This window comes from Condylura cristata, unplaced genomic scaffold, assembly GCF_000260355.1.
Source record: "Condylura cristata isolate star-nosed mole 26May11 unplaced genomic scaffold, ConCri1.0 scaffold00015, whole genome shotgun sequence".
Lineage (NCBI taxonomy): Eukaryota > Metazoa > Chordata > Mammalia > Eulipotyphla > Talpidae > Condylura > Condylura cristata.
In genome coordinates this window covers 25,718,255-25,745,978 of record NW_004567116.1, presented here as the reverse complement: position 1 = coordinate 25,745,978, position 27,724 = coordinate 25,718,255, and the positions used below count along the sequence as shown (strand labels likewise).

Sequence of the window (27,724 nt, the reverse complement as noted above, 5' to 3'; positions counted from 1 at the left end):
TAATTTTTTATTGGCATATGTCAGTTAAGAAGTTTTTAGGTGAATTATCTTGTGCTTGTCGACCTGGTTGCAATTAGATATTCTTCCGAACTGGTGATTGAGTGACTCCCTCATGTCCCCAGGGGCTCTGCTTTCCCGAGTGTGGGTGACCCATTCTCCACCTTTCCGGGTGCTGTGCACACATATTCTGTATTTAAAGGTGTTGCATTTGCCAGGGATTTAGTTCACAGAATCCCAACAGTGAAAATGATGCTGGGTTTTTAAATTAAATTTGAGATGATGGTGAGACCATCAAAAACTGCTTCACACAAGTATAATTGAAGGGCTCTGTGTTTCCCCACTTGGCTTCTATACAAGGGACCCTGGCTCCTGAGAACTGGGCAGCCTCAATAGCCCTCCCTACCCTGAAATGGCCCATTAGAAGATGTCTGTTGGGTGGTAACCTCCCCATACGTTTTCTCAATAAAGAGGAAAAGATAGGAAGGGGTGGGGGTGGTGGCAGTGGGGTCGGGGAGACTGCTGTTGCATTTAGAGCTGCAGCCTCTCAAAGCCTTGGGGCAGACTGTTTAGTTCCGTGTCCCCTGTCCCATTCAGGCCCCTGGTGTTTGGATGCTTTCTTTAGCTTTTCCGAGCCTTGGCGGCATATCTCTCAATAGGGGGAAGCCCAGCTCAGATGAGCTGAATGCCTCTTGGGCACAGTGTTCTGCATGCTAATGACACTGGCCGCCCCCCTGCCGACTGACTGCTCCCCGGTGGGACACTGGCTGTTGCCCAGACCCAAGCAGCTGTCTCAGATTTCTGAGGTGGGATCTGACTGGCTTCCTAAAGTTGTCTCTTTTCTTTTTTGCAGATCTACACGGACTGGGCCAATCATTATCTAGCCAAATCGGGCCACAAACGTCTCATCAAGGATCTCCAGCAAGATGTGACGGACGGTGTCCTCCTGGCCCAGATTATCCAGGTCGTGGGTAAGTGCAGATTTTGTGTGGGCCCCCCTCCACCCCCTGCCGCAGTGGTTTCCACAAAGGAAGCCAGCAAAGGATTCAGTCAGACAAGGAGGAGGGAACACTGAAATCTCTAAAAAGAAAAATGTGGCGTTCCTGTCACACGTGTTTATAATTTATTTGACTGTTTTGTGCTCAGGAAGTGTGGGTGCCAGCCTGATTTTTCTATTAAGTCACCCACACAGCAATCTCATCTTGATTTTGTATGAAGAAAGACTGGAGGGAAATGCTGGTGGTCCGGGAGGGGCCCTCTAACTCCTTTCTTGCCTCTGACTGTCGTTCTGGTGCTCTCCTTTCCTCCCTCTGATGGTACTTTTTCGGTGAATTATTCTGGAAGTATTTCAGAAAAAAAAGAAGAAAAAAAAACTCACAACGTGGGGCTGGTTTATCCTGCCAACTCTAATTGGGTCTGAAAAATCAAAGGATCACTCCACAGAGGCTTGGTTCTGGTTTTAATAGGAGGGGGAGGGAAGCAGCTGTGGGGGGATTTTTAATGTCTTGGCTGCAAAGTGGGAGAAGGTTCACCTGGGGAGGCACGTGGCTGGAGGTCTGTGCCACTCTGCCTCGGGTTTTAAGCATCTCAGTGGTTCTGCCTGAGAGCCCAGAGCAGACTGAGAAGATGGGAGGTCAATTAGACGGCATTAGGCTGATTATTATTGCTGGCAGCCTTTGAGGCAGACTCTTCCCGGCCAAGAAAGAGCCCTAGGGAAGGCGAGCAGCCCTCAGGCATGTGTTACTGAGGAAAAGTGTCTTATCCTTCAAGGGGGGAGAAGTTGCTTTACCTCTTCCCACCATTGGAGGTTGTACCTGAAAATGGCCAAGTTGACCTCAGCTGAAACTAGGACTGTCCTGCCACTGAGCGAGAAAGATGTTTCCTTGCTTTCCTAAGACTGGTTTATGAATGTTTTCTTTCCCTCTGTGTTTGTTTTTATGCTGTCATATTAAGAATTGTCACAAACATCGAGACTTAAAGCAATACACAGATATCTTCTCATAGTGTATGTGCCTTAGGAGTCAAGGCACAGCTTACTCAGGGGCAAAGCTGTAGTCAAGGTGTTCACCCGGGTTGAGTTCTCTTCTGAAGATTTGACTGGGATGGGGTCAAGTTCAGTGATTTTTTGCAGCTCAAAGAATGTGAGTCCCGATTTCTTGGTATTGATCTGAGGCTTCCTGTAGCTCTTTGCTATGTGAGTCTCCCATTGTAGAAGCTGTAGTTGATTGCTTCAGTGTTGTCAAGGGAGAAAGCTGGAGCAGGTCTGATAGTGAGATGGTATTTTATATTGTGACATTACCACGGGAGTGACATTACCATGGGAGTGACATCTCACTACCTTTGCCATATTCTATCAGCTCCTGCCTCACTCACTCTGGGGGTGGGGGATGTATGGGGTAGTGACTGTATAAGGGCTTGAACTTAAGTGGGAAGATAATTGGAAGTCACCTTGAAGTTTCTCTGCCACATTTCTCTTCTTCCTCTCTTCATCACTCATACCAAACTCTTACAGACTTTTTAAAATTTTTACATCATTTTGTACATTTTCCATCTCAGTTGTAATCCCCGTAGACTTCCCATCACCAGTTCACCTGTGATGGGTGCACTCTCCCCTCCCCCACCATTTTTTTTATCTCATTCCCCACTCCACCCCCGTCAAATGTCTCTGGAATATAGTTGTTCATATTATTATTTTTCCCCCTGTTCCTTTATACTCCCGCTATGAGTGAAACCATCCAGTATTTTCTTTTCTTTCTGGCTTATCTCACTAAGCATGATCCCTTCCAACTCCATCCATGTTGGTGCAAAAGGCATGAAACTCTTACAAACTTTTAAATTTTGTCTCATTTAATTTAATTAATATCCTCATGAAACAGATGGTATTCTCCCCATTTTATGGATGTGGAAATTGAGGTCTGTTGTGTCTCAGCATCCTAGGATCATACAAGGGAATAAAACCTGGATGAATCTATTTTTTCGCCTTGCTACTGTACCATACACTCACTGTACACCCAGAAATCTGCCTCCCTTCAATTCAGTAACCATTTATTGAACATTTTACGTATGACAACATCGTGCTCCTTATTAGAAATAAAGAGATAAATGTGCAAAACTCATAACCTTGGAAGAAGGAGTAGCTTTTGATAAGGTCTTCCTGAAAGGGGTGACTTGCACTTGAGCTGGGTTTTGAGCTCCATATCATCAGTTGCATCTCATCACTCACCAACTCTGGTTGACTCTTGTGACAGACAGAATGTTTTGACCAGGTATCTCCTCAGCTTTCAACACAGGGAGCAAAAGCGAAAGTGGGAAAGGACGGTAGTGAGGTCTTCCCATCATCTCAGCACCATCCCCTTCCAACTGTGGGACCTTAGAAGAACCTTCAACCCCTGGCTCTCTTGCCCCTTCTTTAACATTGGTAGGACCACACCTGTTTTGTCTGATCTTATGACAGTCTTAAGAAATGCAAAATGTAAGGTGAGAATCAAATATGAACTATGTTTAGAAACTGTGAGGTGGCCCTTCACAGCACTTGGTAACCACTGCCTAGAAGAAGTCTGCCTAGAAACCAGTCTGGGGACGATGACGCTTTGGTGTCAGTGTTAGAGAGCACTGTGGGTAGATTAATTATGTCTGACACAGCCTCAGAATAGGTGAGTAATATAGCATGTGTTCATGGATTCACTCAGCATAGTACAGGAGATACAAGCCGGCAGTTTTTTATCATTGTTCAGAAGAATGATTCATCTCTTCAAATGAATTAAATCTCCCTAGTCAGTGACCTCTCTGGGCCTGCACTACTGGACTGACTTCAGAGGCTCCAGTGAGTACCAGTAACCAGATGTCCCTTCAGCCATCCAAGAGAGAATTGCTCTGGCCAGGACACCTAAGTAATGCCCAGTGTCAGCACATGGGCCTCTGTCTCTGGCTATGATGCTGTGTACCCTCAGCTCAGGGTCTGGAGGGTGAAGATCCAGAAGATGAGGAGCTGAGAAGGCAGCTAGATGTAGGAGTCTCCTGCGTGACTTACAGCCAGTTCAGAGCATTTTTTCTTACAACTTCTTGTGAACACAGATCTGTTGGTAAGGGACGAGGAGCAGCATATTCTGACCAGGATTCTAAAATACTCACCCACTGTGTTCTTTACATTCAGTGTCCTTGCTTCTGCCCACACATGCACCCATTAGAAAAACACATACAAAGTCTATTTGTAAGTATAGAAAGTATATTTGTCAGTATACATGCATTTAATATACATGTGTATATCTTTCTCTCTGCATATAATTAATCTATAAATATACTGTGTGTACGTGTGTGTGTGTGTGTGTGTATTCACAGAATTGTGGACTTGGTGATTCTCTCTTCTGCTGGACAGAATTCTAGTGGTTGTTGTCTGATTGGTGAGCTGCCACTCATTCTTGAGAAGTCAGTTTCTTTCTCTGACACTTTTTCTAATCCTCCAGATAGCTGGGAGACCCTCCTCTATCAACTTACAGGATGATCTCATGAGTCTGGGGCTTTTCTAGGCCTGGGTCTGATTCATATTCTTTTTTTGGCTCATAGGATTTTGCATGGTTTTTGGCATGCAGTGATGCTCAAGAAATTTAAGAGGATTAGGATTAAGAATTTTATTCAGTGCAGCTCCTGCTTCTGCAGGCCTGGGTTGGATGGTTCCCAACAGGTGGCCTGCATGTTTCCTCTTCTCAGAGTTTAGTTTTCTTCTGAACATTCCTCTAAACTGTGCAGCACTCCCTCCCCCTTTCCAGGATTCTGCTGCAGGTCTCAACTCTAAGATTTGTAAGGGGCTTTTGATAGCCCCAAGCTGAGGCATGAGTTGCTTCTCTGACAAGTGGTTAAAGGACTAGTAAATACTTCCCATGATGGACAGTTCCCTACTGACTGAAGTAGAGTCTTAATTATCAAGAATTGCATCTGTTTTTTTTTTTTTTTTTTTGTTTTTTTTTTAGATTTATTTATTTGTGCATACAGAACTGGGGTACCGGCCAGAGGCTCAGGGGCTGCGAGAGGCTTCACCAGAGACAGAGTGGTGAGCAGAACAGGCAGATCAACGAAGTACACTGCTGAGGGGAGCAGCGGGCAGGTCAGGAGAGGTCTGCCACGCCATGTGGTCACCTCCAGGGCAGACGGGAATCGAACTTCATGCAGAAGTGGCTTTAGCTTCTTAGTGCAATGCTTTAACCCGCTGCGCCACCAGGGAGGGCCGAATTGCATCCTTTTTAAAAAAGATTTATTTATTTATGCATACAGAACTGGGGTACAGGCTAGAGGTGCAGGAGTGGTGAGAGGATTCACCAGAGACAGAGTAGGGAGCAGAACAGGCAGATCGACAAAGCACATTGTCAAGGGGAGCAGTGGGCAGATAAGAGAGGTCTGCCATGCCATGTGGGTCAGCTCTGGGGTGGGGATTGAACTCATGTTGAAGCGGCTTTAGCTTCTTAGTGCTGTGCTTAACCCGCTGCACCACCAGGGAAGGCTGAGAATGGTATCTTTTTGCAGCTTTTCTTCCATTAGGTTGAAATCTGTTCCTCTTGGGAGTTTGTCCCTATAATTGCAAGTTCTGCCCTCTAGGGCTGCAAAGAATAATCTAATTTGAGAGGAGAGTATCAAAATAATTGCCAGTGGCTGTAGATGATAACCATGGAATAAATAGGGCTCTGCAGTCTACACTGAACGATAAATCAATGGGAAGAGAAGAGAAAACAGCTAGATAGGAGACTCTTGACTCATCAACATGGAGAGACTTGTCACCATTGTTGTAGAGATTAGTAAAGGCAAGAACCAGCAACAGATGCTAAATCCAGAGGAAAAAGTTTGATAAGAAATAGGCTGCTTGCACAGCCTTAGAATGTCTCTCCACTGCTTGTTAGTTGCAAGGGGAACATATAACAGCTCTGTGGGAGAGAAGCCAGATCCTTGATGTGATATCCCTAAAAACATAGTATCATCTAGGATCCCAGGCAGGGATGAAAAACCAAAACTAATGAGGAATCCTAAATAAACCAAAATGATGGGCTGTTTTGTTGGGGAAAGAAATAACTGAGCTATATTCAAAAGTGCCAGAGCCATGAAAGATTAAATTGGGAGATGTAATCTAGAATAAAGGAGACATGACCAGTAACTGCACTGCATGATCCTGAGTAGGTCCCATTTGGGGAAATAAAAAAAGACACTTCTGAGTCAGTTGACAACTTGAGATTTTGGGACTATGTCAGTGTTAAATTTTCTGAATTTTACTATTATGCCATCCCATAATTTCTTTGTTCTTTGGCTAGACACACTAAGTAGAAGGGCAAAGGACAGCGTCTAAGTAGCCTACGCTGACATGATTCAGGGAAAAAAACAGGTTCCTATGTACAGAGAAAGGGGAGGGAGAGTCAGAAGGACAGTGAAATGGGTGAAGATCTGTGGGGACTCTGAAGTATTCCTGTAAGTTTGACTTTTCTGTAAGTTTGAAGTTTTTCAAAATAAGATGTTCAAAAGAAAAGAGCACGCCTAATGAAGACCTATCAAGATTGGCAGGTGAGAAGCTTGCTCTTTTGAAGGGGAAACTTCTTTCTAGACAGGAAGGACTGCAGTGAGATCCAGCCCAACATAGTTGGTGAGATTTTTGTGGGGGGTGCGAAGGTGGGGATCAGGGAAAGATTCCGCAAAGAATATACTTAGAAGCAGAGGTTTCAGATTTGGAACTAGCTAGGTGGAAAGGGTATTCCTGGTCAAGAAAATACTGTGCAGAGGGGTCAGAGGGTCTAGAGCTAGAGGGTCAGTGAGGCAAAATCAGGCAGTGTGACCAGGTATTGGGCAGTGAACTCAAAGTTTTATCCTCAGTCAAAGGCCAGTGGTTGCGGAGTTGATTTTCAGGATGGGGAGTGACAGACCTGATGAGAAGTATGGCTGGAAGGGAAACATTAATACTGCTTGTGAGTCTTCTAGTGGATCCTAGGATGTCCTGGGCCTCCTAGGATCCACTGAATTTAGCTGTCCTGCACGCTAGCCTTCCTAGACAGTGGTTTAATTTGGGGATCCTCCTTTTCCAAGTTTCCTTTCTGCCCCCTAAACAGAAAATGACTCTTTTGCTGCCTTTCATGGTCCTGCGTCTAGGGGTTGGGGTTTGCGCCTGTGTGCTCAACCTCTTATTCGTGTGATTATCTTCTTGAGTCATGAGCAGCCCAAAGCTAACAGTCACTTTCCAGTTCACCACAGTGCCATCTCCATGAGTTATTTAGAAAGGTTTATGAGGCCAGAATACGCAGCATGAATCAAGAGAGAAAGACAGGCCTCCCCCTTCCTGCTTGCATGGCTGTCACTCAGGGGAGATGCCAGAGGGTTGGAGTGAGGGAAGGAGAGATAGGAAGTGAAGGGCGGGTAGAGGAGAGTGAGGAGGAGGGAAACAGGATGAACAAAAGATTGGTGAACATGAGGAAAATATTCCCAGTTAAAGGTGAAAAGAGTTGATAGCAGCTAATTTTTTAAAGATTTATTTATTTATGCATACAAAACTGGGGTACAGGCCAGAGGTGCAGGAGCAGTGAGAGGCTTTACCAGAGACAGAGTGGGGAGCAGAACAGGCCAACTGATGAAGTACACTGCTGAGGGGAGCAGCGGGAGGATCAGGAGAGGTCTGCTGTGCCATGTGGGTCACCTCTGGGGCAGGCGGGGATCAAACTCATGCGGAAGTGGCTTTAGCTTCTTAGTGCTGTGCTTTAACCCTCTGTGCCATCAGGGAGGGCCCGTATATAGAAGACTCACAAGCAGTATTAGTGTTTCCCTTCCAGCCATACTTCTCATCAGGTCTGTCACTCCCCATCCTGAAAATCAACTCCGCAACCACTGGCCTTTGACTGAGGATAAAACTTTGAGTTCACTGCCCAATACCTGGTCACACTGCCTGATTTTGCCTCACTGACCCTCTAGCTCTAGACCCTCTGACCCCTCTGCACAGTATTTTCTTGACCAGGAATACCCTTTCCACCTAGCTAGTTCCAAATCTGAAACTTCTGCTTCTAAGTATATTCTTTGCAGAATCTTTCCCTGATCCCCACCTTCGCACCCCCCACAAAAATCTCACCAACTATGTTGGGCTGGATCTCACTGCAGTCCTTCCTGTCTAGAAAGAAGTTTCCCCTTCAAAAGAGCAAGCTTCTCACCTGCCAATCTTGATAGGTCTTCATTAGGCGTGCTCTTTTCTTTTGAACATCTTATTTTGAAAAACTTCAAACTTGCAGAAAAGTCAAACTTACAGGAATACTTCAGAGTCCCTACAGATCTTCACCCATTTCACTGTCCTTCTGACTCTCTCCCTCCCCTTTCTCTGTACATAGGAACCTATTTTTTTTCCTGAATCATGTCAGCGTAGGCTACTTAGACCCTGTCCTTTGCCCTTCTACTTAGTGTGTGTGTGTGTGTGTGTGTGTGTGTGTATTTAAACCACCAGTTCAGCTACCTCTGAACACAACTACCTTTTTTCCTTGATGACCATTACCTTTTCATGACCTTGGGTCCATCATTGCATTTCTAGGCAGCCTGCTTCTCTCTCTTCCCATTGGCTGAATTGCTGCTGCCTTATTCACAGGTACAGAGTCCCTACAAAGGTAGGAAGCTGTTGAAATACTCCGAAGCCTTTAGAGGAGGTGTTTTAAAAGTAATGAGCTTGATGCCACTCTTCTGATTTAAAAAAAGTACACTGATGCTTTCCAATTACTAACTTGTCACCGTGTGTTACTGCATTTGTGAGCTAAGAATATGTAGAATAAATAATTTATCATTGGCACTTGCTAATGCCAATTTTAATCAGAGTTGAGGACTTGGGGGACAAGTGCCTTTGCATCTTTGGTTATCTGCTTTGGGGCTGTAGCCAAAGACTCCCTTACCCCAAGTTAATAAATTCAGCTCTGAAAGCCAAGTTCTTCCTTTTTACCAGCAGAATCATAGCTGCTATTGTTACTCTAAGTATTTATGACAGCCATGAAATTCTTGAGGATTTAAGCGAAGGCAAAACATTTAACTTACATAAAATTGAAGAATAGAAGATCCAAAACTTGGTTTGCATTTTTATCAAGTATGTACTTTGAGTTTGGGCTTAATCACTTGATGTATCTCTTTCCCCTATATTCTAGATGCCATCCCACTGATTTATTTTGAATGTTAAGAATTGTCAGCATTGGGACTATCGGAGCTGTGATAACTGAACTCAAGGAGCACCTAACTGTGTTTTAGGTGTAGACCTTGAAAGGAATTAGAGGAGTAATTAGAACAAGCCCTTTGGTTTTGTTTAGCCAGATAGTATATAAAGAATGAAATCAAATTAATCAAATTAAATGATTTCTTAGGATCACAGTGATCCATCCTTCATTTTAATGAGCACTAGTGACCTAATACTGAACTGGGTGTTCATCAGAATCCAGTGACTTATGACATTGGCCATCATGCGTATCCAGTTGGAAGACATCTTGAGTGATCTTGGTTTTCTCTTTTTTAAAAAAATATTTATTTATGCACACAAGAACCACTGGGGTGCAGGCCAGAGGTGCAGGAGGTGAGAGACTCACCAGAGACAGAGCAGATGGCAGAACAGGTAGACTGACTGAAATATATTGCTGAGGGGAGCAGCAGGAGGGTCAGGAGAGGTCTGCTGTGCCATGTGGGTTACTTCTGGGGCCGGGGATCGAACTCATACAGCGATGACTGGTGATAGCTTGATAGTGCTGAGACTTTAGTGCCTATGCCACCAGGGAGGCCCCCTTGAGTGACCTTAATTTTCAAAGGTAATATACTTATTTTCCAGTATTGCATATTAAAATCGAAGGTCAGAGTGCATGCCTGCCTTAATTTTACATGTATGAAAAAGTAACATTTGTTAAGGATTTGTTTTTTCCCTCAATTTAGGCAGGCACATCTCTATTTACAAGTGAAAGGGTAGCTCCCTCAAATAGGCAGTAAAACCCTGATTCATTCAAATGATCAAGATTCTCATTTCTGAGCTCCACTCAACAAACATTCATCGAGTGACTAGTATGTGTCAGGCACTGTCCTACATTTCTGGCATAAGAGTAGGAAAGAAGGGAGATAAAACTACTTGTTCTTAAGGAGTTTACATGCTGGTCATACACTCTGGCTAATGGCATTTTCTGGTGAACCTCAGAACAAATGTCCAAGGAATGAGACATCTGTCTTTTATATATGTTTTAAATGCTTTATGGCACCTCTTTTAGGACTAGGGAAAGCAGGTGGAAGACACTTCCTTGAAATACCTTTCTCAGTGTTAAGAGCCTAGAAAACTCAATTTGATCTCTCATCTTCCCAGGTGGGCCGTAAGTCTGAATTTCTGTTACTTTTGGCAAATTCTAAAGATGTAGAATAGGCTGATGTATACTAACCAGGCTGTCTCACAGTAAAGATACTGTTAAAACAATTTCCTGCCACTAGCTACCTTTCTTATTATTCGCTTCTCTCTCAAGGTAGAATCATTGGAGAAAAACTTAGCCCAGTGAGGGAATAGTAAGCTATATTTAGGGTTCAGGTGTTCTTAAATTTTAGAGACCTGAGGCGTTTTTATTCTGTTTTTCATTTCAGGAAGTTTTAAATGTCTTTTCATGGAACCATCAGAGTCATTAAAATCTGGTGTGATTTTATGTGATACACACACACACACACACACACACTCATATAATGTGATGTATATACTCACACACATACATACATATATTTGGAATTCAGTTTTGAAGCCTCTCACTAACCCCTGTGGATACAAATGTAGAAATCAAAATCTCCAAGCATGCCTAACTCTCATAGTACTTCCGGGGAAGTCAAGAAAAGGAATCAGACATTAGGTGATTATGAGCAAACTGGAGAAAGGTTCAGGGTGCTGAGGAAACAAAGGCCTTATCCTTTTAGGGGTGAGGTGTGGGGCTAGGGGCTTGAATTTGTGGGGGAAAACTTATTAAGACTTAGCAGAGGTGAGTCTCTCTGGTGGCACTAAGGGTTAAGTTACAGCACTAATGGGTTGCCCGCAGCCACGGTGGCACAAGTCGATCCCCGGCCAGGGAGGTGACCCACATGGTGCAGCAGACCTCTCCTGTCTCACCCGCTGCTCCCCTCTGCAGTATGTTGCCGTCAATCCTCCTGTTCTGCTCCTCAATCTATTTCTGATAGATCCTCTCATCTCTCCTCCCCCCACCACACACATACCTCTGGACTACATCCCAGCTCTTCAATGCATAATAAATAAGATAAATCTTTAATAACAATAAACAAAGACTTAGCGGAGGAGGCAAATCCTTAATTTTTTTCTGTGGAGTCCTAGTTTCTGGGATTAACTCAAATGGACATAGCAAAAGTTTTTATTAGTATATGTAATATAGGTGATGATATATACTATTGGACTAATAATGTTTATTACCATTTTTAGGATACTCACTGTATTTTGGGCACTGAATGAATAAACATTTTACTGGAAGATATACTCTAGTCTCACTACTCTTCCAGTGAAGTAGGTTGTAGGGTAATTGGAGGTGATCGGGATTTTCATGTCTTGCTGCATTAATGTCAATGATCGACACCTGTGGTCTTACACGTGGGCCTGTTGGGGGCACCCGGAGTATGGTGGGGTGTGTGTGATTGGGCACACATGAGCCTGGAGGCTGAGCCTATAAGGGCAGAGATCCATGAGGCAGAGATCTGGCGACACCAGCAGAGAACCCACCAGAGACTATCGGAGAGCCCAGAAAGAATAATGATTCACGGGGGTTAGGGGCTAGGAGTCCTGCCAGCCCCCCAGGCCCTCTGCCTGCCCTGCACCTGCCTCTAAAAATGGTGTAGCGAGATCGTGAAAACCCTGAAAAAGCCACCAAGAGCTCCAGGACTTCCTTTACCTGTCTGCCCAGGTCATAGACCACCTGCCTGTGCCTTGCCAGTGCTACATAGGTAACGTTTGCTCCACATAGAGCTAAGGAAGCATGGCCAGAGAGGTTGAGCGATATGGTTATGATCACACAGCTCAGAAGCTGTTGAGTTGGCATTCCAACTGGGTTATTTTTGCCTTCAAAGCAAATGGCAAGTCATTACACATACTGCCTTTCTTGTGCTGCTTCAGTGGCAAGCTTGGCCCCTCTGTTGACATCCTGGTCTGTGTCTTGCATGGATTCCTCCACCCTTAGGAAGAAATGCATTTGCCATGAGAAGCTGGCTCTTTGTTCCTTTGTGTATTGGTTGCTTGAGTCCCAATTAATTCATTACAACCTCTTTCTATCTCTGTCTCCATTTCTCTGAAGTAGCTACGATGACTCGGAACTTATGCTCCACATTTTAATAGGATTACTGTGCAGCCTACAAACCACTTTTCAGTCTGATCCTTCTAGTGTACCCACTTGCCACCACTCGGGGAATTGATTAGGACAAACAAAAGTGATACTAGTTGTTCTGCCTGAAGATGCAGTGGGATGATATCATCTGTGGCTTTGTCCTGAGCAAGCAGTAGCTGGGTTGGCCCACCTTGAACTGTCAGCCCCACACGTGTGGGGAGGCTGTGCTTGGCCTTCCCAAGAGTCCAAGGCGTAATTACGGCTCAGCCTGTTTCCCAGTCTCCAGACATTTCCACGCTGCCTCATCACTCCAGCACTGTGTCATGCAGTTGTCTCTACTTTAGATGACAGTGACCTTGTCCCAGCTGTCCCAGGAGGACGCTCGATGAGTAAATGCTGAAGCTTGCTAGATGCGGCTCAGAATTTCACATGCCTGCTTTGGTTGGACATAACCAAGTACGGATCTCAGGACTTGGGTGGCTTCAAGGGGCCTGTACATGGCTTTTCAAAGTGTTTGTGGTGATTATTTTTCTGATTTGTGTTTCCTTTTTCAGCAAATGAAAAGATTGAAGACATCAATGGCTGTCCAAAGAACAGATCACAAATGGTAAGTGGTGCGTGGGTTTTGTTAGTAAGTACTGCCCCTAAATGATTTTGACCATCATGAAAACATTCACACCAGAGGCTTCCTCTAGGGGATTATATTAATAAACTAACAGCCATTTCTAAGTAGCTGTTGTTCTGCTTCTCTGACATTTGTTGGCATTTACAGAAAAATGGCTGTGATTTTTACATAGATTGTAGACAGCAAAAGTGAAGTATGACCCTTGCTTTTAGAAACAAATTTTGCAGAACTGGTATAAACATATGCTTGTTTAGAACTTGGATTGTTATGACTTGCTTGGCTTCCTCAGAGACTCACAGTGCGTCAGAAATCGGACCTGTGGTCTGGCTGCCTGAATGGTTGCAATGGTGTGAAATCAGAACTATGACCAAAGATGTCGCGCGTGCCACGACACCGGACCATTATTAGTTTAACCTGGATGAGTAATACTTTCTCTGATGTGATGTGCTGATGCTCTGTTATGACCCCTTCTTTAAAAAAGAAACCAACTTAATCTTCTAAAGTCTGTTCTTGAATATCTGGCACATAATCTTTGAATTCAAATTCTTGATCACTACTAATTCAGAAACCGTGAAGTTGGTGTGCTCTTTCTCTGAGTTCTTAATTTTTCCCTTCAACATGCTTTTCAAACATGAATATTTACCAAGGAATGTATATGAGCAGCTTGTTAAAATGACACTGTTTAAAACATGAAGGTGGAAACTCAAGACCAGCAGTTTTTGCTGGACATTAATTTGCTTCTAGAACACTAAAGAAAGATGTAATTTGTTTTTCTAACCCCATTGCACAGCCTTTGCATAGGCATGATTTGACAGTCTCACTCAGAATATGTCAAAGTGATTGGAATTCCTTGGGTTTACTATTTAATTGTCTGAATTGCTTGTGATCCGAATGAATTTATCAGTTAAATTTTTTCCATTGGATAAAAAGTGTTTTTTATGATAACAAGAGATGTGTGTACATGTGTGCGCTGGGAGAGAAACAGTTTCGGTTTAGATTCTAAGACTGATTTCTCCTTTTTTGTTGTTCCCTGGAGATTTGGTTTCTTTCTATTTGATCTAGAGAGAACTGCTTCTTACATAGGAAAGCCCCACGCAGACATTTCCAGGCTGGAAAGCTTGGCTGCTATTTTTTGCTAAGGCTACAGCAGCTGTCTAGTGTATTAATAATTGAGAAAATTTGGAAGATAGAAGACTTAATTTTAGTGCAAGCATTTTACACATGCAGTCATATCTTCACATGAAAGCGATGGAGTTTTGCCTGCTGGCATAGCTGTCCAGGTATTTGTCCCAGTTCATTATAATGCATGTGTAGAAAAGACTTTGAAAGGTAGTGAACTCTGTATTTTAGTCAGTGCATTTGTCTTTTCTGCTCCTTCTTTTGGAGATGTTATGTATTGTTGAAGTCCACTTTCAAACATAGAATGCCACTACCATGATTTTTTTTTCTGTGTAAATTTACTTCTATGTGCAAATTTATTTATAAATACTACTGTAGCCCCAATGCAGTTTTGTGGTCTAACCATAACTCAATTACGGAAGTCCTCTTTTTTTTTTTTTTCATGACTTTTATTTTTTGTTGTTGTTCTTGGAAAACAGGAACATAAAATTCTCTGTCTGTGATAATTAATTCCAGACTGGGGGTAGAGGCAGACATGATCTTGTGGTAAACACAGCAGAGAACAGTTCAGCACACAGGCTGTGAGTCCAGGACAATGTGAGAATCTCCACCATAGTCATCCATTGTCCCTTCCCGTACATCATAAAACAATGACACATCCCTCTGACAGGATAGGATGCTCCGGGGCACCCATCCAGAAAGCGCTTATGCCAGCCAAGCATGGGTGGTGGTATGACTAACTGAGACACTAGTATATACTTGTAGGATACAAATGGCAAAGCTTTTTTACTTATGGGAAGTGTAATTTGAGACTATGGTATAGCAGGTGAACCACCCTTGATAGAATTCTAGAAGGTTAACCTCCCAAGTAGGCTTCTGTTAAGGTGGACAGTGATGAAGATCTGGTGTTATTGTTTGCTAATCCTTTCTTATTTAAGTATGAGAGGGAAAGAAGGTATAAAAAGTATCAGTGGCCAAGGAAGATGGCATACAAGGAGATGAGAACTTGGGATATGTACATGATGGGAGGGTATCTGTGATTCCATTAAAAATAATCAGGACAGAGTTAGCATGCTCATTCCCTGAGGAAACAGCATCTTCCTGGGTCTTTAATGGTGTCAAAGAAAATCAATTTTGTCTCAGGGCAGGAGTGGAATGGGTGCTTTTTCAGTTTTCTTTTTAAAATTATTTTTTAAGATTTATTTATTTGTGCATACAAGAGCTGGGATGTAGGCCAGAGGTATGGGGTGGGGGATTAACAGGGCAAGTGAGAAGATTCACCAGAGACAGAGTGGGGAGCAGAACAGGCAGATAGACAGAAAGACACTGATGAGGGGAGCAGCAGATGACACAGGAGAGGTCTGCTGCACCATGTGGGTCACCTCCAGGGCCAGGGCTCCAGCTCATGCTGCAGTGGCTGCCCATAGCTTCATAGTACTGAGAATTAACTCCTTGCACCACCAAGGGGGCCTACTTTTTCAGTTTTCAAGGGGCAAATTTATTTTGTCATCTAAGGAGTGGGTAGAAAAAGTGGGTTTTGCTGCTGTAGGCAGGAGGAGAGATGTGCCATGGGAGAGAGCACACCTCTTGCCTTCACCCCGCACTTACTCTCCTTCTGGTCCACTAGGTTGCTGGGCAGCTCCATTCTCCACTCTAACCCCCAACTTCCAGCTGGGCTTCAAGTCCTGCTCCCTCCCCCACTTTCTCTCCCTACAGATGGGGAAGTGAAAACATATACCTGGAGAATAAAGACTGGAGACTTCCATGGACATCAGGCACAAATGAGGGCAAAGCATTGCATCACTTTAGTCTGTCAATGAGCAAACATTCAGAGTGCCAGTGAATACCAGGCACTATGGTAGGCCAGGTGAATCCAGGTGAACAATGTGTGTTCCCTGTGTCTCAAGGAACCCCCTGATGATTGGACTGAAGGAGACCAGGGCACAGTCAGAATAATAAAGTTGTGCCTCTTTTTCAACAGACATCTGCTCACTTAGGGATCCCTTTCATCCTGGGGGTGAGGGGAAATTTAAGAAGACTGTGCAAGGGGTGAGTCTTGAAAAACAAGAGGTTCACCCCAAGGGAAAGACAGGTGGAAGAGTCCCATCACTGGAAATTTAGTTTACCTGCCGTTCTCTTAAATCCTGCAGAGGAGGGTTTTACAGCATTTGTTTATTGCATGCACTGAAGTGTCATAGCTGGGTCTGGTGAGACTCTTCTAGCCTCTCCGCAGCTACAACCCTTTGTTCTGTATGTCTGAGATGAAGAGTGAGGTAGGGATGAGCACAGAGTCAGAAGAGTCAATATGCTCAGTGGTTTCAGAGCAGGGACAAATCTTCATTTATCGTCACTGACCAGGGAGCAATGCCCATCGGGGAGCATTGAGCAAAGTTTACTGAAGGAAAATACTTACTCATGCTCGTCAGCTCTGTGGACTCAAGTTCAACCATGGGATGTGGAAGCTGTTGGGTTACAGTGGTCAATATTTTTACTATCAGCACTAAATGCGCCAGCACAATCTTGTAAGCTTTACAGGCGCGTCAACACCCAGAGTGCATGTCACCCTCAATTCTGCTGTGGACCAGCGTGACACTCCCACAACCAGGTGTTGGATGGTGGAGGGCTGACTCCAGGGAGAAGACGTTTTAATCTTTGCTTGGCCTTTGGAAAGACAGTGTGACTTTGGCCAAAAGCAGAGATGTTGGTGGTCCCTTCTCTGTCCCCCAGCAAGCCCACCCTCTGCTCTGGTTTAAGGAATCTGCCCTGTTTCGGTCTCATCCAGATGCTTTTGGGGCCAGATCCATGGAGATGAGCTGTAGAAACAATACGCCCTGCTCTCGACCCTTCTCCCCTTAAATAAGATTGTGTGTGTGCGTCAGAGCTGGTTAAAATGTTTTGTCTGTTTAGCATTGCCATAGCAACCTAGGGGCATCTTTCTGGCTTTCCAATGGTATGTTCAGCAGAGTTATGTGTTCGTTTGAAAGCTTGGAGCCCAGCCAGGAGGCACTGAGACAGCCACTGCTTTGCTCCTTGAACTTGAACTCACTGTACTCCAAGACACTGGCTCACTCTGGAGCCTCGCAATGGCCACCACAGGGGGTGGTTTTCTTTTTAAATCATTCTTATTTTAAGCAGTTTGACTTTCTGTTGTTAATTAGGGGAGGTACAAAGTTAGCAAGGCCTGCCTTTTCAGCAGAATGTCCTGTATTTTCCTCCCCTGGCTGATCTCAGGCCTGGGGTCCTCTGGGACCTCCCAGCTTCCTCCTGCCATCTTCTCTTAGAGTTTCAAGACTGGAAGTCCAGGTTGGGCTTAGGCCCCAGACATTTCAAGCAGGCGCTCCTTCTCTGTTACTCTGTGGCCTTGAGTTGATTATGTAACCTGTTGAAGCTATTCTTTCCTGTTCTATAAAGAGGATTGATAATAACACAGACCTCATGTTTTTGTGATCACTAATGACTAAGGGCTAATAGTAATGATTACAACAATAACATATAACTAATGCCTGTAGAGTATTTGCCTCTGAGTGCTTTACAAATAAATATTCTTTGTTCACCTTCAGGCAGGTCACCTTTATTATCCCCTTGCTCCTGTCAGGTGATCAGCACTTCATGCGTGGCAGTTGCGATGATGATTTGCTTTGGAGTCTTTCATCTGTTTGGGGACATGGTGCCCTGGCCATGGGAGACAAACTGGTCCTCTCCTCCCCGGATTGCACACACAGATCCTGAGGCTGGCCCACATGCCCCTGCTGCATACACTTCAAATTTAGTTTAGGATACAGTTCTGCTCCCTCTTCAGACTTTTGCACAGCAGAAGGCACTTCATGATTAAGCTACCATCATATCCTGCCACCAGGCCATTAAATCTATATCCCAGCCATGCTGGAACTTGGGGTGCTCCATGAAGGCTGGGGACTCTCATTCCTTTGTTCTTTTAGGGATCATGTGGAAAACACCAGCATCTGGGAACCCAGGACAATGGGATATTGTACTTAGGCTTAGAGAAGGAAAGTGGGTAACTTCCAAATTTCTATTCCATGAGCAGAACCTCTCCCCCTGCCCCCCAGGAAATTGCAAAACCCCATTTATTAAAGTGATAAAAACAAATTTCTGCTCCCAATAGGAACAGATGCCCAGGCAGGGCCATGTTAATCTCGGACTCTTGCTGGCCCCTGCCTCTCTCACTCCCCACTGTCACAGAGGCCCTGCAAGTCCCCTCTCAGAGGCCAGCTCTGAAAAAACACGGTGTGTGAATCCTAGAACTAGAGCCAGCATCAGCTTCCAGTTTTTTTGCTGGGCCCTTCCTCTCAGCAGAAGGGGTCTAGTGGTCCCAGAGTTCCTCCATGAAATGTCAGACACAGTCTCCATTTCACCTGTGACTCTGGGTGCTCAGAGCAGCCTCTGAAGTCTGGACGCTGGTGACCCAGGTCCCTTAGGTGTCCAGGGTCAGTTTCTGTAGCAGGGCAGCTTTCCAGAGTTGGTCTCCTTGAATTGCTTACCAGTGCTGGGCCCAGAGAGCTCTCCCTGAATGTGAGCTCCTTACTAGTACCGGTTTTCCGGGAACCTGGGCATTTTTAAAGAAATAGACATGCCCTAGGAATGACTAACTCCACCTTTGGAGGAGTATTTGTTAGATGACATTGTGACCTTGGATAATGCCCTTCACCTTTAGCCTTCCACTTTTGCCCCCAGAGAATGTTGGGATAACACCTCACAGGGCTACAGAGAGGTTTCAGTGAGAACATTTCCATTGACTGTGAGCTTCTAGTGCACCCGACTGCATTAAGAACTTCACCTAAATAATACAGTTATTCTTCAAAATGGCCGATTTTACACATGGAAATTAAGGCTTTGAGTGTTTATTATTGCTGTGACTTGTCCCAGATTTCTCTCTGAGGAGGAGTCACTGACAGAGCTCCAACCTAGGTGTATATAGCTTGAGAGCCTGCGGTCACCTCTGTGACAGAGCAGGGGGGTAATAAATAGTGTTCACCTCATCAGTCCCTGATCTTTGTTGCTCATTCCTGTGTACCACAGAACCATCTGGGTTGATCAGGTTGTGATAAGGGAAAAGATTGAATATTTCTGTGTGGAGCCTGAGCTCTGCTCTCCACAGAGCTTCCTGGGCCTGAGGAAGGCACTGCGTGCGGTGGGATCAGGTTCCAGGCCCAGTGACCTTGAGCCCTCCCGACAGCTGCCAGAAGCCTGCCACATGCCTGGGGAGTGTCTAAGATCCTCAGGCAGCTGAGTTGCCTCTTTTCTGGGCCCCCACATCTATTTTTATATAGCCCCAAGGGCACACATGTTACAGAACCAAGAAGGAATGAAGAAAAATCCACTGGCCACTTAGATTTTAAAGCAAAGTGAGAAAAGAGCCAGAGCCAAGCTCATCAGGAAGGAGCCGCTACTTCCTATTCAGGGCAGCACATCTTCTGGCTCTGCTTGTGCTCTTTATCCATCTCTGCCACTTGGGTCATACTTTCTTCTAAAAGGGCTCCCTATTTCCCTTTTCATACACCTTTTAAAAAAAAAGAGAGATTGATTTATTTATGCATATAAGAACTGGGGAACAGGCCAGAGGTGCGGAGGATTCACCAGAGACAGAGTGGGGAGCAGAACAGGCGGATCTACTGAAGTACACTGCTGATGGGAGCAGTGGGTGGAGGGGTCTGGAGAGGTCTGCTGTGCCATGTGGGTCACCTCCCTGGCTGGGGATTGAACTCATGCTGCAGTAACTGCAGATAGCTTCATAGTGCTGTGCTTTAACCCATTGTATTACCAGGGAGGGCCCCCTCTTCATACTCTTGAGTGCACAGTAGAAGGCCCTTCATGATCAAGTTACCATCATGTCCTGCCACCTGGCCATCAAATTCTATATGCCAGCCATGCTGGAATTTGGGGTGCTCCATGAAGACTGGGGTCTCTCATTCCTTAATACTTTCCAATCTCTTGGAAAGGCCACCTGAGTGATGTGATCTTTAATATGCAGGTCAATTGCTATTTCAAGTATTTGAGATAATTAGGGGGCTATAATATTTTGTGTCCCTGGGTATCCCTGTTCGCATGTGACCAAGAGGACACTAGGGACCCCCAAACTTGCATGCTCTAAAGGGAATCCATGCACATCAAGACAAAGCAGACTACTAGTGTGATAGCTGTTAATCAAGTTAATCTGCATAAACAAGGAGAAAACTATTACTAGTAACAGTTTTCCAATAAAACACGCCAATATCCCATCCTCTTGTGGGCAAATGCCCAGCCAAACAGGTTTGTCTTGAAGTGGGGCCACTGACCCCTCCACCCCCACCAAATTTCCATAAGTCTATTGTATGTTCTGCTGGAAACAGTTAAGAAAGGGGTGAAAGTGGCCAGGCCAGTCTGAGACAAAAGGAACAAAAACAAAATATAAGATAACAACAGCCATCATCAGACTTCCCACAAGTCTCTCACCCCTGTGTCCTTCACATGTCTCTGGATGTCACTCCTCCAAGTCACCCCAAGTCCTTGGGTGCAAGTCAGTTGGAGGAGCAAGAGCCCGTTTTTAGCCCACCTGCCTTCTGTGTCATGTCGCTTCACCTGGCCACTCATCTCTACCCCTGGGTCCCAGGTGCTAGTCGAAGGCAGCTGCATGTATGTGGGTGCGGGGAGCATGCATGGGACCTCCCCTGACACCGTAGACCTGCCCTTTTCTCTTGTGATTGTGTGTTGACTTATCAACTTGAAGGAGAGGCCTTCTTTCACTTGAGTAGGGTACGCACCTGTTCCTTAGATGACTGGCAAATATCATTTGATATCGTAAATATCATTTACGTGTTTAGTAAATGATAAAAGGACAGATGAACAGACAGAAGATCAAAGGGGAAACTGGCCGAAATGGGTCCACACTGCTGGAGGACTGTAAAATATCACCTTTGTTTTATTGTCAAGCAGGGATTTGACACTGGGTATTACTTAAAAGTTATTTATTATATTTTAGAAATGGATATGGAGCCCTATTCTACAAGTGTGTTTCTTCTCTTAATTCTTTTCTTTGTGATTTGTCTAGAAGGTCCAAACAGGAAATTTTAATAATTCTTGGGACTTTCAGTTAACTTTTAGTTTAAGTTCTTTCATGTTGGTTGCGGTAAGCATATTGAGGCTTCCTCACAACTACCAGAGGTTATTAACTGCCATAAAATTAATGGTAGGCATTGTTTCAAGTACTTTGCATATTTTAGCTTTTTTTTAATCTCATATCTTAAGGAATGAAAAATGTATTTTCATTTTGAAAATGGACAACTGAGTTCCTCATGCCATTTGATGTACCCTCTGGCCCACTGTGAGTCATGATAAAGAACCTCCCATTCTCGCCTGTCATTGTAGGACATTGATTTTGTCTCTGACCCTGTCAGTGTTTTTATATAGTAACAGCAAAACACAGCATAAATGTATCTCTGCCATGAGCTGTGTGCTATTACATTAACTCTGTGAATGCACATTTTGTCTGAATTAACTGATGTTATCCGCAAAAAATGCTGGAAGCAGAGAGTTATTATTTCCATTTGATGGGTGAAACTGAGGCAGAAAGAGGTTGAGTAACAGGTCTGTGAACACATAATTAAAATTTGGCAAGCTAGGGTTCAGACCTAGGAAGGCTGGTTCTCAAGTCTATCTTCTTAACCATTATGCTCTTTCATATATAAGGAAATTGAAGAAGGTAAGATTTACAGGAGGGAGATACAAAAATTACCTTTGTGATGCTAGCCCCTCATGTAGGTGTGGGCAGAACCTCAGGATGGGGCATTCCATTGTGGGAAGAGGGACATTTCTATTTGGGATGAAGGGTAAGCATGGACCCTGGGTGTCTAGCACTAGACCTGTGATGAGCATATCACAGAGTCTCCAGTTCTCATCTGTGAGTGGGTCTGATGGAAATTGGCCCCCAGGATTGTTGTGAGGAATGAATGCGCGAGGGTACTAAAGCACCAGACATTGCCCTAACTCACAATGAATGTGCATGAGATGGTCCTTCCCTTCCCCTCTTACAAGTCATTTACTTTATAGTTGTTGACTTGTCCATTAAAAGGTACAGAAGTAAGTATCCAGTGTGGTGGACTGAACAGTAGACTCCAAAAGGTGTCCACTTCTGATCTGATTGGTATCTTATTTCACAGGACAAAAGGAATTTTGCAAATGTAATTAGGAATTTTGAGAGGAGTATATTATCCCGGATTATCTGGCCCTGTGTGAATATTCTCAAGTCTCACTCTAAGAGTGAGAGACACTCAGGGGAGGAGAGAGACTGGAAGATGCAATTCTGCTGGCTGTGAAGATGAAAGGGAGTGGCCATGGACCAAGGAATGCAGCTAGCCTCTTGAAACTAGGGAAAAAAAAAAGAAAAAAAGGAAATTGATTCTGTCCTCGGACCTCTTGAATGAATGTAGCCTGCCAACTCAATTGGTTTTAGCCCAGTGAGACTGATTTTAGACTTCTGATCTCCAGCGCTATAAGATAATAAATTTATGTTCATTGAAGCCTCTAAGTTTGTAGTAATTATAGCAGCAAGAGGAAACTAAAAGTAACTTGCTGTATTAAACTGTGTCAAAAAATAAAACCCATCTGAATAAATTTAGAGATCAAATTGGCTTTATTAAAAGATTTCATGGGTTGGACAGTACCCCCTCCCCCCACTAAGTAAAAAAGGTGTTTCAAATTGTACAAAATAGAAAGAGTGTGGGACAAGGTTGTTAGCAGAAGAAAAAGATCATTTCAGAAAAAAACCTCCTCCTCTTCTTAGGGGAGACACAGGGCTCTTATCATACAGTTAACCTCACTGGAGCAGGCCAGGAATTTCCAGATTGATTGGTTTTAAATTCCACTTTTGGGAGGGGCTGAAACCTCAGTTAAGTTAGGTATTAAGTTTTGGTGGGACTTCTCTTGAAGGACTCCATTTGGGATCTTTGTTTCTTTATAACAGTAGGCTGTTTAGTTTATAGCTCAGGCTCATTTTGCTTCTTCAAGCCCCTGGTGTTTCTGAGTTGATTGGAAATTGCCTCTATTGTTAGATACCACAGAATGGAGTTTCCCACATCTGTACATTCAAAGCAGGTCTTGGTGAGAAAGTGTGGGAGCACAAAAGCCTCAATATTGTTGACCACCCCAGGTACTGAGCTGTCTTGGGAGTGACAAATGACATTTCATGTAGTAATTAGAAGTGCATACAGAGCATACTTTGCCCATTTGATATAAACTCACAAACAGGTACCAGCGAAACTGTGTCTGGTAATTAATATGACTTTAATCAGATCTTGTGAGATTTATTGTATTTTATCATTTATCATACTTTATATACTATTTAACAACACCAAAGCTTTGCAGTACATACAGCATGTTCTTCATCTTTTAGTTAAATAGAAATTTCCATATATTCCGAGCACGAGGCGTGCGCTAGGTGGTTTGGTAGTGCCCAGCTAATGTTTCTGAGAGGAACAAGCTAAACAATTAATAGTCCAACTATCCAGAAGCTTCTAGAGAGTGGGTGCAATGTTATGCATCCAATTTTAATATGTCAACGACATGCTGCACTTTCTCGTGTTATAAAGGAACTTGAGTCATCCTAAGCCAAGATATTCTCTCAAACCAGTCTCTTACAATGTTATGTTTTAACTTAATTATAAAGGGGTATGGAAATGACACCAAGATAACAGATCATTTTCATTAATAAGGGGAGCAGTGTTTGACTTGGCAAAGCCTCCTACTGCAGCACTGCCCCTGATTTAGTGTTGTGTGAGAATCACCTGGGGGCTTGTTAAAACAGACTTCTTGGCCCCTCCCCACCCCATCCCCCCAAGTTTCTGGCTTTGTACGTCTGGGGAGGAGAGGGAGAATTTGCATTTTTAACAAGCCTTTGAGTGATGCTGTTGTTACTGGTCTGGGGACCTTTCTCTGCCAACCTTGTGTTAGAGCCAAGTAAAAAGACTCTTCTGGACTATAGCTGTGCAAACCTACATTTATATATCTATATAAATATATATGAGTTTACAGAATTAAAATTTTTTAAGTTAACATCTCTAACTGGTTTATTAAAATTCAATTTTTTAAGGAACACTTACTGGGATATAATTGATCTATTAGTTTTAGGTATAACAATAGGAGTCATTTGTATGTATTATGAAATGATCACCACAGTAAGTCTTAAGATGAGTCAATCAGTTTGCTGTTTTGGAAAGATTAGCACACCTTCAACATCCTCTGAGTATTGTAGTAAAGTCTAGTTGATGAGATCTTAATTGTGCAGTGGCTAGGGTCTTGGAGTTTGCAAGTGTCGTCTCTCCCCCTCACAGTTCACTTAACCCCTGTGATCCTTGCTTTCCTCCACTCAAAACTGAGGTGCTAATCCTCTAGCACATTGTACTTAACTGCCTTTATCCCACTAAACAGTAACTTCTCTGAGGGTGCGGTCGCATTTTTGCATCTGCCCCCACAGCTTGGCACCTGATGGGTAATCAGTGAATATTTGCTGAAGAAATTCCCATCACACCTACTTTGGAACTGAGGGTTAGGAATGACCACATGGTGCCCCGTGAGGCTGAAGAGCTTAGCAGTGTGAGGCTGGGGTGCAGGGATAGTAGCTGTGGGTCTTCTTGAACAGAAAGAGAAATTGAATGGGGATTTATAACCATGTGGATTGTGGTTTATATAAAAGCCATCTGGACCTTGTGCTTGGATCCATCTCCCTGCACATGTCTTCATGGTGTTTTTAAGTTGCAGCCTGGCATCAAAGGGGTGTTTTTTGTATGAGTGCTTGGTATTTTGTTTGATTTTTTTCTTTTCCATGAAATGCCACTTAGCAAGGAATTCTTGTTTGCACTTTGTGAAGATATGGCTGGTCTGTGACTTCTGGATGTTGGAAAGTGGTCAGTAGATGAATGCTGGTGTGTCACTTAAGCAAAGAGCAGGGGATGGTGCCCCACAAGCTCAGTTCAGGTTCTAGAAGGTCTTTTGAAACTAACTGAACACAACAGTGGATGGAAATCGATATACTTCATAAAAAATAATCTTCCAGCTTTTTAAAGAAGACTGCTCAGGCAAACATTGTAAAGCTAGGTAGCCATGGCCTCATGTAAGCACATGTGGGCTGCATTAGTCACACCAGCATTCCTGACTGTCCAGTATCCAGCCCAATTACTCACTTTTGAGTTACACACCTTTTAAGATGTTTAATCCCTAAACTACTGTATTCTTATAAACAGCATGGAAGTACTTCCTCAGGAATGCTAAGCACTGGCATGCTGGGGGCATCCCCCGTTGGGGGGATCATTTTGACTTCAAAAATCATGCCTATGAAGACCTCTTGTATTGGTTTGAATAATTCTCACTCTAAAAATAATAAAATGAAATAAGAAAACAGATTTTCCACAATAAAATGAAATAAGAAAACAGATTTTCCACAAAACATGCCCCAAAGGGTGTTGAAGTCCCTCCTTCCTCTGTGAAGTATCCTTTGTCCCTTTAATAGAAAGATTGGGCTTTGTGTGATGGACTGGTGACTTGCTTTGTTATACTGCTGAAGGCCAGGAAAATAACAAAACATGGTACGCCCTTGCCCTTTGGTTGTTGATAGGTCATGTGTGCAGGTGTCACAGCTCACAGAACACCTACAAAGTGTTCAAATTCCAGCTCTGCCATCTAGTAACTGATTTTAGGAAGGCACTTACTTACTCTCTGCCTCCATTTCCCCAACTGAAAATTGATGGTAATGTCTCCTTTATCTAGTGATGAAATTTACCTGATAGAATGATGTCAGGAAAGACTATAACCCAGTGCTCGGTGTTTTCTGAGGATTCAAATATTTGTTTATTGGGAAACCTCTATATGACTTTTGAGAAAAGGATAATTATCCCCACTGTATTGAAAGGAAAAACTGAAACTCAGGGAGATAACGTACCTGCTCAAATGTAGCCAAGAAGTCCAAGAAATTCAGTTTCCTAAATTTTCACCACTGGTCCTGTGAAATCCTTCAATTCCCTCTCCTTCATTACAGCTCCTTTTTAGTGATAGCTTCAGTCTTGATGCAGCTGACAACATTTTGACATGAACTGGCTTTTCCTAGGGAGCTGTCTGACAGGGGAGAGGGCTCCATATGGTGTGAACGTGGTAACCACCATGAAGAGGTAGATTAGGGTGGCAGAACCAGACCAGATCTCATCTTTTTCATACTGTCGCCTGAGGCAACAGGAAGGTGAGAGAGGAGTGTGTGGTCTAGGCCTCCCTTCACTGTTATGAAGTATAACTTGTGCCTACTTTTGACAGGAGATTTTGAAGGGAATGAATGTAGGATTAAAATTTTCCTCCACCTCCTTCACTTCTCTCGGTGGATGCTGCAAAAGAAGCAAATGGTCTTTTAATATCAGCCTGTGGATTGGCTATTTTTTCTGACTTCATCATTTCTTCTCTATTGCTTCAGTCTTGTGAGTCTATGTAGAGAGTGAGCTTGTAGACATTTGATTTGGAGTTTCAGAATTTACTATGCATTCTAAATACATGACTATAAAGTGCTCTATTTCTATGGTCACCCAGCAGTCTCCTCTTTGTTTTTGGAGGGACCCGTGTTTCTAATACATTAATAGTGTGTAGAACCATATGAACTGGTCAATATTTAATCATTTCTTAACTGTAAAAATGGCTACTTAATCTGGATTAGCTGTATACTTGACAATGATGGAAATAGTAACAGAGACTGGTATTATATGACCAGTTAAAAATTGTCACTATTTCTTCACAGTGCATCAGATTTCTCATAGCCCTGGACAGTTGGAGGATATCCTGTAATAGAGACTTTCCTGGTTCCATTTGTTGTCCTCTCTCAGTGCACTTTGACCATGTTCTGACATTCTGACTATGGCAGTATGTAGGTGAGAATTATTTTTATTATAGTATTCTTAATTTTTTTAAAACCTCATCATTTCTCTTTTTAAAAAACATTTATTTATTTATTTAGGCATACAAGAATTGAGGGGTAGGCCAGAAGTGCAGGGAATGAGACGGTTTCCAGAAACAGAGTGGAGAGCAAAACAGGCAGATTGACTGAAACACACTGCTGAGGGGAGCCACTGCTGCACCATGTGGGTTAGCTCCCTGGCTGGAGATGGAACTTATGAAGCAGTGGTGATAGTGCTGATACTTAACACCTAGACCACCAGGGAGACCCCCTAATTCACAGTTTCTAAGTGGATGGCATGTAAAGCTCTTGAGTCAAGCTCTTGAGTTGATAGATGTAAGTTAGTCCTTATTAAGTTTCTGAACTATGTGTGGTGGGATAATATTTACTTAAATTCTGCTCTATTCAAGATGTTGTCTGTTCCCTGAGGGAAGGACCACACTGTCTTGCCGCCTGTGTTCCTTTCTTGTAAAGTAGAGACCACCAAGACCAAGTTCTCTGTCATTCTTCTTCAACAAATGAGGACACCAGGTTCCAGCTAGATCCCTGGTGACATTGTCCAACAAGTACTGTTCTTCCCTGCTGGTCACTAGGTAGCAATGTGCTTGAGGGCCAGAAGTCAGGACTTTCTTAATAAGAGTCTGAGCTTGTATCCTTCTCAGTAGGTAAAGCCAGAGTTCTCTACAAGAAAAATTTCACTCTTAAAACAATTTGGCTAAGGTCATAAGGTTTCCATGTAACTTAGTT

The 27,724-nt window shown here is 43.6% G+C and overlaps 1 protein-coding gene across 2 annotated transcripts in view; it reads left to right on the top strand.

The window, feature by feature from the left end:
• The window catches only part of NAV2 (neuron navigator 2), a 358,500-nt gene that overhangs the window by 111,060 nt on the left and 219,716 nt on the right, over positions 1 to 27,724 (top strand). For both annotated transcript variants that reach the window (XM_004682985.2, XM_012725369.1), the window contains exons 2-3: positions 851 to 968; positions 12,869 to 12,921. In XM_004682985.2, coding sequence (XP_004683042.1) covers positions 851 to 968; positions 12,869 to 12,921 — 171 coding nt within the window. The remainder of the gene's footprint in view (positions 1 to 850; positions 969 to 12,868; positions 12,922 to 27,724) is intronic.